The sequence below is a fragment of the Theobroma umbraticum genome, unplaced genomic scaffold, assembly GCF_002168275.2.
Source record: "Theobroma umbraticum cultivar Fairchild unplaced genomic scaffold, ASM216827v3 scaffold_44.0, whole genome shotgun sequence".
Classification (NCBI taxonomy): Eukaryota; Viridiplantae; Streptophyta; class Magnoliopsida; order Malvales; family Malvaceae; genus Theobroma; species Theobroma umbraticum.
In genome coordinates this window covers 9497131-9507727 of record NW_018397255.1, presented here as the reverse complement: position 1 = coordinate 9507727, position 10597 = coordinate 9497131, and the positions used below count along the sequence as shown (strand labels likewise).

Genomic DNA, 10597 nt, shown 5'->3' with positions numbered 1-10597 from the left:
CTGTTTTCCGCAAATGGAGGGCATGGGAGTAACTTGCAAGGGCTAACCTTCTTACACGTTGGAGCGACCACCGACGACTTTGCACTACTTACAACCCTACGGAATTGGATACTCTGCATTTTTGACTTCCCAAATTTAAGAAAACTTTATTCAGTATTTAATTAATTTACTATATCATAATTTGTAGAATATAAATTTAGTATTTGAAATTTCAAAATTAAAAATGTTAATATGTCAATCCGTACTTAATTAAGTTACTATGCAACTCTTTAGTTTCTTTAGCATTTTTAGTAACATTCATAAATGCTTCTTTACGTGTGTGTTAAAAAAACTTGCGAAAACTGAAAAGTGAAGATGAGGTCTTTTATTTCGTCTTTTCCCTTTATTTTACAGTGAAAAGTATACTATCATATCTCATCGTACGCTTAGCTAACATACTCAATTATAATAAGATTCTTTTAGTTTATTGCTAAAAATTTAAAATGTTACTTTATTAGACTTTTATTAATTATGTTATGTTTTTAACTTGAAGTCAATTCAATTTCAAATATCAAATAGAGGTTTAAAGTAAATTCTATTTTGATACATATGATATTGAGTTTTATAAAGTAAAGTAATATTATTATTTCCTAATTTCACTTTTCTTTGTTCAAATTTAAATTCGAAACTTTTAAATCATTTTTTTTTCTAAATTCTTAAACAATATTACAACGTTTCCGAAGATAATAAATGATCAAGTTTAGGATGCAGATGATTGCTCAAATGTGTGAAAAAACAAAACCTTTGTACAGTTCATAAATCTAGTACTTCCATTATCGGTTTGTTTGTTTTCATTTTTTTAGGTTCTGGTCCTTGGCATGTCTTATGCCTTAGATTACGTACTTTTCATGCCATTGGTACGTATGTATGTACGTACATGTGTAGAATAGTACATGCGTATCAGGTTACTTATATTCAAAGGCTAAGACAGAGAAGGGTCGCGCCTGTGAGGGACCATGCAGGATCCAGCATGCCATGCCTATAAACAATTACCAGGTGCAAAGTCAATGCAATTTGAACAATTTTAAACAAATTGAAAACCACTAATTATGCAAACTAAAATTTGAAATTTAAGCCAATAGATTTGTAGAATTTGTTAAATAAATCTATTACACAAAAAAAATTTGAATATTTTTAGGCATTAATTAAAAACTATGACTTATTTCTCATTAATTTTTCAACAACTATTGATTAAGATTCAGGGTATAGATCCTATTTTGATTAATTTCCTATGTATTACTGATTTACTTATTGAACTTTGTTAATATTTTTATTTTTATGTACTTGTTTTTTAACGAGAAATTTATGAATTTTAGCCGAAAAACTCCATCTCTACTAATTGTAGCCTGTAGGAGAGTCAATTAAATTTGAGGGTAAATTTATGGATATGAGCTCTCCCCCTCCTCCCCTCTTGGGGTTTTGAACTCAAAGTGATTAATGTTTATGTTGCACCATTCTTACATAAAATTCGAATGATTGTTCTCACTTCTCACTATAATTACCATACTTGAGCAAATGCCTAAACTTTTTTTTTTACACATGGTAATTACTTTAGACAATTTCCTGCTAATCAATCGACTTGCCATTATTCAATGCTTTTTGCTAGTTCGAGATCATGATTATGATATGATATGAAGCAGGTCCACCATTTTTGGGTTGATTGAAGTAATGAAGAATGTGCATGAGCTTATTGTTTTTGTTCAAGTAGCACGTGGGTCCAAAACAATGATGATCAATTTGATGATCTATGATTAATAACTTTGCTTTTCGTAACCATTTGAAATGAAACGTGGACTGACTATAAATGTTAGGCAAAAGAAAAAATGGAAGAAACTAAGAAAGGAAGAAATGGTGGAAGCAACTTGTAAGTCATAGTTTCTTAGGTAATTCTTTTTGTCCACAAGGAATCTTATACTTCTTTTCCCTAAGCTATATATAAGGAGAAATCAAACACTTTTTTCCTCTAGCTATATATATAAGGAGGAATCATAGACTTGTTCTTTAAGTACCTATATAATCTTCCTCTAGCTATTTACCTAGAAATCATATACCTTTTTTTACCCCTCTAGCTATATAATTGAATTAGTTTGTTAGTTTGTTTATATGACTTAGCTCTTCATTTTTCATTTTGGGTATCCACATTGACCATAGTGATCGAAATCATTATTTGCTTTTGCATGTCAAAAGCAAGGTTGTTAATTAAACGTTGATCATGCCCATTCAATGAGTTCATGCAACTAACAAAGCAATGTTCATGTGCCTGTGATCATTTCAGTTTGAATATGCCATCAGATCTTGAAGCAGTATTAGTGTATTAGAATATGAAATAATTAATGACAGCGCTGTAATAATCCGAAAATATATAAAGTCCAAGGCTTTTTGTGGAAAAGGAATAAAATCATCCAAAGTAAGGTATGGAAAACATGTTCAATACTCTCAAGCAGTACAGATACTGTTGCTGTTATGCAACGGGGATTGTCTCTGTCAAAGGCCACAAAATGAAAAGCTATTGGCAGTGGAAGGCAGTGCATCAGTGTGTCCACTGTGCAGCTCCACACCTAAAACCTTCCTCCCGCAGCAGTCAAATTTTTTTATTCTCTGCAGCCCAGTAATTATGAGCCCTGTCCCCATGATCTCATAGGAAAGACAGTTGGGATTTTTATAACGTTTAAAGCATTAAACAATTCTTTCAATCTTGTTTCCAATTAAACAAATGTTACTTTAAATAGTTTATAGATATCCAGCTTACTTGGTGCAGAATGGTCATAGAATCCTTTCACATTTACTTGTTAGGAAGACAAAAATTTTACAACTCCCTGCTGGCCATGGCATTTAAATAGACAACTTGTCACACTCCCTAGTCCCCTTCTCAAAGAGAAACTTCTAAATCTAGACTAGTATAATTTTTTGTATGACTTCTGCTTCATCATCGGTTTCCGATAACATATTGTGAAAAGACAAATAAAAAAATCATGGGCATCTGGGCCATGCCAACCTATTTCTATTGGTTGAATCATCCATGGTTATGGAATTAATAAAGCACCCAGGACTAGTTACTAGTATGAAGGAATTTGCTCTAGTCAAGAGCAGAGAATCCATAGTTTCCACAAATCTCACTTCCAGGAAGACTCTCTCCCCCATCCACTGCCACATTAGTCCACGCCGCTTCAAAACAGTATAGAGTAGTAATAGCACAAAGAAAGCAATAAACCATTGCATAAATCACGGTTTTGTTGTAAAGAAAAAGAGGGGTCTGTTCACTTTCTCATGTGAAAGTCACATGCACATGAAATCACTCTCTCGGGCCACTGAGTAAAGACACGTTTCAAAGAGTGAAAAAGAAAGAGAAAGAGAGAGTGTGCTGATACCGCATCGCTCCCCCCCCTTCTCTCCATTCACTCCTTAGAAAAAAAAACGTTTGTTTAGGAGGGAAGGGACAATGGAGGAGATGAAGAAGCTAAACCATCATCGACAAACACCCAGATTTGCCTGGCATTGTTGCCTTGTTATCTTCTCTGTTTTCACCATTTCCGCAACAGCTCATCAAGCGTTTGATTATGCTGATGCTTTAAAAAAGAGCCTTCTTTACTTTGAATCCCAGCGATCCGGTCGGTTACCGTACAACCAACGTGTTACTTGGCGTGACCATTCTGGCCTCACCGACGGATTGGAACAAGGAGTATAGCCCCCAAACTCATTTGAATGTCCAGAAACAGGTTCTTTTTTCACCCTACGATTGTTGTTCTAAGTTAAAGTTGTCTTTTTCTGCTTCTGTTAGGTGGACTTGGTAGGAGGATACTATGACGCTGGCGATCATGTCAAATTTGGACTCCCAATGGCTTTCACCGTTACGATGCTGTCTTGGGGTGTCGTCGAATTCCGTGATCAGATCGCTAATGCCGGAGAATTGGAGCATGCTTTAGAGGCTATTAAGTGGGGGACAGATTACTTCATTAAGGCACACACCAGCCCAAATGTATTATGGGCAGAGGTACATAAAATATGCGCTATTAATTCCATTCCCCAACAATAGCGTTACGTTTTAGTACGTTAAATTATGATCCAAAATTACATCAACAAATAATTGTACTCCGTAGGTGGGTGATGGGGACACTGACCATTACTGTTGGCAACGCCCGGAGGACATGACCACCTCACGCCAAGCCTACAAGGTTGATCAGAACAATCCAGGGTCGGATCTCGCCGGAGAGACCGCGGCGGCAATGGCGGCAGCGTCAATTGTGTTCAAGAAAACAAACCCACATTACTCGCACTTACTCTTGCACCATGCTCAACAGGTAGTTCACAAAGAGGTTACTGCAGCTTATAAATTATATGTTAGTACATGATTATGGAGATTAGAGTAGTTTGATTGATAAGTGGAAAACGTTGTGTTTTGGTGGTGTAGTTGTTTGAGTTCGGGGATAAGTATCGAGGGAAGTATGATGGGAGTGTAGGGGTGGTGAAGAGCTACTATGCGTCGGTGAGTGGATACATGGATGAGTTGTTGTGGGCAGCTTTGTGGCTGTACGAGGCCACCGACAACAAGGAGTACTTGAAGTATGTTATAAACAAGGCTCACTGTTTTGGTGGAATTGGTTGGGCCATAACAGAGTTCAGTTGGGATGTTAAGTACGCTGGGATTCAAATTATGGCATCAAAGGTGAACTCTCTCTTTAAATTCCTCTCTTTCTTCTGTCTCTAACTATCTATGCAATGCACCCAATGACCCAAGTCTTGTTCTGTTTTTTTTATTGTGCATACATTATTCTCAGATGCTTTGAGGTCAACACTAGTGTCTTTTCATAATTAAAAAGAAAAAAAAAACATTAGGGTCGTATCAATTCTTTCTTAGGAAGATTTCAAAATTTTTATGAGGTCAAATCAGCATCCATCCATGCCTAAGGTTTATGTCTTTAACCAATGTTTCGGTGTGTTTAACACTGTTAGAATTGAAATATTTTGATTTTTTTTCAATATTTAAAATTATTGACAAATACGATAGTACCAAGAACACAACAAATCCACACACGCAATCTTTAGTTTTGAAAACAATATGACCACAGAGGAGTAAGATGTGCTAAGTTTTTTCCTTACAGCTTTTGCTTTTTCTTTTTCTTTTTGCTTTTGAATTCTCATAATGAAAACGGGGATTTCAATTTGGTTGCTAGCTTGAGAACGAGTCCCCTAAAATCTTCATGGGATTTTGCTTTTTCCTAGATTCAAAGATGTAATAATAGTTTAATTCTGAATCATACACTTTCCACTTTTTTCACTGCTAGCAAAGTGCACCGATGGAGTAACCCCTAATTAAGGTACCATCTTTTTAGTGTTTTAAAAATAGGAGCACAACTCCATGTGCATCTGATGCCCCTGAATGCCCACTCCCATTAACCGCCACTTGGCTTAAATCTAGTGGGAAGGGGCAGTAGTTTTCTGGGCTTCAGCTGTTCGACAATCAGAGGAGGGAAGGGAAATAGATAGAGAGATAGATATCAAATTTTATCAGAGATCATGCACGTAGATGAGCTGAACCTGATTGGGTTGTCTAAACATTTTTAGGTAGGGTTAGGCCATGGTACAGACGTTTTGGTCCCACTGCTAATCCAACTGAATGGATACAGGCTCTTTCATTTATGAACTGTTAGTCGTTAGCTAAGGCACAGCTCGTTTATTTTTGTAGACCGACATTTTGTTGGCTCGGTTTTGGTAGTAAAATCTTCCTTATATTAGGGATTGATTAGGACTTTAAGAGGAGATTTTTCAATTGGGAAAATAAAATTGTTCAGCTGAAAACTGTACTCACACAATCAACCAAAAGTATTTCTAAGACCAAATTTTTTAGTTTGAATAGTATTCAAAACATTCCTAAAAGGATAAATGTGTTTGAACTTTGAATTTGTTTACAATTTTTGTCATTGTGAGTGGTCGGAGGCGATTCAAAGATTTGGACAAATTAGCAAGTTAAGCAGAAATTATAGCCGTGATTATCTGATGCCTGAAAGATGGGAAATTTGGAATTTACACGTGTTTTTGAAATTTCGTCGGTGTTGAAACGTCCAATTAAGAGCGAAAACATTGGCAATAAGGGTCCTGACCTACCATTCGAGCGGCTGGCATCCATGGCGTGGTCAGTTTAGTGCAACTGTTGAATCTTGCGTCTTTCTTCAACTTTTTAATGGAGCTCCATTCTCTGAACATCTAACAGCTTACGAAACTTCCATGTTCTCTACCAAGACAACGATGCTTTTACCTCCAAACTTTGATCATTTTCAGCTTAAAAAAAGGGGGAAAAGACTAGGAACATAACTTAGATTCATGTCCCTGATTGTTTTTTCTGTAGCATTCAACGTCCTTAATGAGTTCTGAATTTTCCTTTGCAGTTACTAGAGAAAGAAAAACACAAGCACCACGCTCATGTTCTCAAGCAATACCGATCGAAAGCTGAGTACTACCTATGCTCATGTCTTAACAAAAACAATGCCAGCGACAACGTCGACCGTACCCCAGGGGGTCTTCTATACATCCGGCAATGGAACAATATGCAATATGTGTCGACGGCGGCATTCCTTCTGACCGTGTACTCCGACTTCCTTCGGGACTCGAATAAAAAGCTTGATTGTCCAGCGGGAACGGTGGAGCATGGAGAGATCCTCAGTTTTGCCAAATCTCAAGTGGATTACATGCTAGGCTCTAATCCGATAAACACGAGTTATTTAGTGGGTTACGGTCCAACGTACCCCAGCAGGGTACACCATCGAGGGGCCTCGATGGTGTCATATAGGGAGAATAAGGGGTTCATAGGGTGCACCCAGGGTTATGACAATTGGTATAGCCGGCAAGAGCCTAACCCTAATGTCTTGGTAGGAGCGCTGGTCGGGGGACCTGATTGTCAAGATAATTTCATGGACCAAAGAGATAACTACATGCAGACCGAGGCCTGCACATATAACACAGCACCATTAGTTGGCGTTTTCGCAAAATTGTTACACTTGGAGGACAGCCATCAACTGCAATTGGTTGCCGCTTCTTAGAAACAATATATCAAGTTTAAGGCTAAAAAAGACAATAGTGTTGATGAGCACTTTAAATTACTTTTTTGTGTGGCTGAACTAAGGTGTTCAAGCCCCATTTTAATATTGTAACTTCATTTTTGTTGAGTGTTCATAATAGTAAAAGTATAAAGTTCAACATGTGTTTTTCCTCTTTTTTACTCTCTATTCTTGTCGGTTGGCCAAATGCATGGGGTGAAACATTATTGTATTCAAGAGTTTAATAATAACATTTTATATAGATTCAGTGGTAAGCATATGTATCTTTCAAGCTCAAATATTATATCTTTCTATTTAAAATAAAATTTCCTGAAATTTTCAATAAAAAGACAATAAAATTCTTATAATTTATACTAAAAATAAAAGGAACCTTACATTTGAAAATCTTATTGCTTGTATTTGAAACCTAAATTTCTAAATTCTTTTTCAAACTTGCTTCCATAGAAAATTATCTTTAAGGCTTGAACATCATCTTTATTCCTATCTTTTCCTCCCGAATTCAACCTTCCTACAGCTTGCCAAAAGACGGAGCTCAATTCTATGCTGCAAATGAAGTTTATAACAGAGGCTGGTACGTTTGACCACAAATAGAACCGATTGTGGTTATTAAGAGTCCCTAATGTGGAGCTACTAGTCATGACAAACAAACATGAGAGAGGTCTTTATCACTGTTTTGATCCCACCCCATTCCAAGCCATCCTCGATCATGAATTGTTGGAAAAGAGACCAGCTTCACCTCAACATTAGCAACTTCTTTGTTCTCATTTACATTGTAAAGCTTAAGCTCATTACAATATCAGTTTGCAGCGTTAGTGCTTTTACGGATTTAGCAATTTCATCGTCTCTGTTAATTCTTTTTTAAATATCATAATAAAAAATATTTAATTTTGATAATATTATTCATGAATCTCGATAAATAAATTTACAATCAAATTTAAGCTCTAAAAAATTTTCCCAAAATTTGTACAAATGGAAGCTCCGCTGGTGGAGTGGTAACAAGAAATAGTATCCTGTTGGTGTGGTAGGTGGAAGACCTTGTCTCAATATTAAAACCCAACAATTACCATGAAATATGCATCCATTTCAGGATCTCAATGCTAAAAGACGGATGCAACTCGAATAATTAATTTCAATGTAACTCCTCTTCCGAAAACACTAAAAAAGTCTTAGTTGCATGGATTCAGTGTGTGTTAGATACCATTACCCTTTTGTTCTTTTCACTTTTGAAATAAATTGTTTTCCAAATTAGATACCATTACACCTCTTATATCAAGTATGAAGATGATCATTATATGAGTTACACATTACCAGTTTAGTTTGGAAACCTGGGCCTGCTGTAACAAACATGTCCCTTTTTTGGGCTCTGCCTTCTGTTCCGCGGCCTTCCCTTCATCATGGTCCGAGTTAAATTTACATAATACTTTAAGATTTCTTTAAAACTACTTAAAATTTTTTTATTTTTTTTAAATTTTTTAACAGTATTTTTATTATATTTAATTAACTTTTTATATTTTAATTTTGAAATAATTAAGTTTTTATAACTAATTGTTGACTAATGTGATTAATTAAATGTCATGTAGTGATGAAATGATATATTAACATGTTATAGTAGATGGTAATATAACTTACTTATATGTCATGATAATATGATTACGTAAATTTTCACTCTTTACATTAGTATTATATGACATAAAAAATATAATAAATGATATTTTGATTAATAATAATTATTTAATTATTAATCATAAAAATTTATTTAACTCAAAATAAAAATATAAAAACTTAATCTAACCAAATAAAAAAAAAACTTATCTGATTTTTTTTAATAATTCATAAAATTTTAAAATATTATAAGTTTTTAAATTCAAATTGTAATATTTAATATTATTTTTCTCTTTTATTAAGAGAAAATTAATTTTAAAAATAAATCCGATAAAAGCTCTCAAAGAAATGTTAAATAAGGAAAGGCCATCAGGCTCAAGACCTTTTTATTTCTTTTAGAAAAAGTGTGTGGATAAGACACAAGAGCATTGTAGGTAAGATTTTTGCGTCCATTACTGATTACCAAACTTTTCCATATTTTCATTTAGATCATCATTATTTCTGTTTTAGTACTGTAGATTTGCCAGGTTTTATACCAATAATAATTAAAGCAATATCTGCATGCCAACCTTTTTTTGATTGAAATATATGAATAATTACCAAACTTTTCCTCGTTTACGTCACGATCCATGGCTTCAATCAGAAAGCGGCGCTTCGTTAATTATGGTGATGACTCACGAAAGTAATCATGAAGATTTGTCCTGACGACTTGAAAACCTTTTTCGCCGTGGTTTCTTCCGGGCATCAACAATCCTAGCCAAAAATGAAAGTAAAAATAAAATTTTAATTCTTTTAATTTTTTTTAAAATTTTTAATTTTTTAAAGTAATTTTGAGAAAATAATGATCATTAGTATTTTTAAATATCATGTTATTATTATTTTAGTCACTTGATTGTTTAAAAGTAAACTTTTCATGAGATATTTTCAGGCACTTGCTCATTTCACAAGAACATGATAATAAAAAACAAAAATGAAATTTTATCTACTGAGGAATTAATGTGAAATGTTATATGAATATGTTTATGCGAAAACAACACCAAACATGAAATATCACATAAAATATCACACTTAACATGAAATGCGTCCATTGTCTTGCATACTCCTGAATATAAGAATTGAAACTTTATGGAGACGTAGAGGGAGATTCACAGTAGTTGATTTAGATTCTGAGAACTACTTAGTTAAATTCTCATAAGAGGGTGATTATCTTTGAGCGTTGTTGGATAGGCATTGGTTAATATTGGGGCATTACCTAATTGTTACTCCATGGACACATTATTTTCAAGAGATAGTTAGGATTTATCAGCGGTGGTAGCTTGGGTTCAGTTTCTAAGTATGTTGCTTCACCTCTATCATAAGTTTGTGTTGAGGAAAATTGCATCGGTGTTGGGTCGATTGCTTAAAATAGATTATAATACGAGTACAAAAAAAAGGGAGAAGTTTGCTAGAGTGGCTATTGAACTGAACCTCTCTAAACCTTTGATTCCAAAGATACTCATCAATGGTAGAACACGGGCAGTTTAGTATGAGAGACTCCCTTGGGTGTGTTTTGCTTGTGGACTTTATGGACATACCAAAGTTGTTTGTAGCAAAACTGTCACTACTTTTGTACCTGAAAATGGTCAAGAGAGTGGTGAGAATGTGGATGGGTTGCAAACAGAAAGTTCTCAATTTGGTCCTTGGATGATTGTTTCCCACGAAGAAAACAGAGTTCGTAATTTGAAGCAGACCACACTACAAAATCCCAATCGTGATATGGTGAGTAATACTGGTTCCTGTTTTGCTGTGTTAAATGATTCTAATACGGAAATGGAAAACATGCCAGATAGGGGTGAGAGTAATTTTTGAAAATCTTTTATGGGAAAGCATTCGGGTAAGGATGGTAAGAATACAAAAGCTGTGGA

The 10597-nt window shown here is 34.8% G+C and overlaps 1 protein-coding gene across 1 annotated transcript; it reads left to right on the top strand.

The window, feature by feature from the left end:
- Nucleotides 1-3131: 3131 nt before the first annotated feature.
- Nucleotides 3132-7345, top strand: GH9B8 (glycosyl hydrolase 9B8). Its single transcript, XM_021418979.2, has 5 exons — nucleotides 3132-3718; nucleotides 3818-4030; nucleotides 4137-4337; nucleotides 4448-4702; nucleotides 6423-7345. The coding sequence occupies exons 1-5, from the start codon at nucleotides 3479-3481 to the stop codon at nucleotides 7071-7073; spliced, it is 1560 nt and encodes a 519-aa protein (XP_021274654.1). The 5' UTR covers nucleotides 3132-3478; the 3' UTR covers nucleotides 7074-7345.
- The last annotated feature ends 3252 nt before the right edge of the window (nucleotides 7346-10597 follow it).

Coding starts and splice junctions, on each gene's coding strand:
- GH9B8 (XM_021418979.2), top strand. CDS start 3,479: ATGGAGGAGATGAAGAAGCTAAACCATCATCGACAAACACCCAGATTT. Junction 4,031..4,136: donor CAAATGTATTATGGGCAGAG/GTACATAAAATA, acceptor TGTACTCCGTAG/GTGGGTGATGGGGACACTGA. Junction 4,703..6,422: donor TTCAAATTATGGCATCAAAG/GTGAACTCTCTC, acceptor TTTCCTTTGCAG/TTACTAGAGAAAGAAAAACA.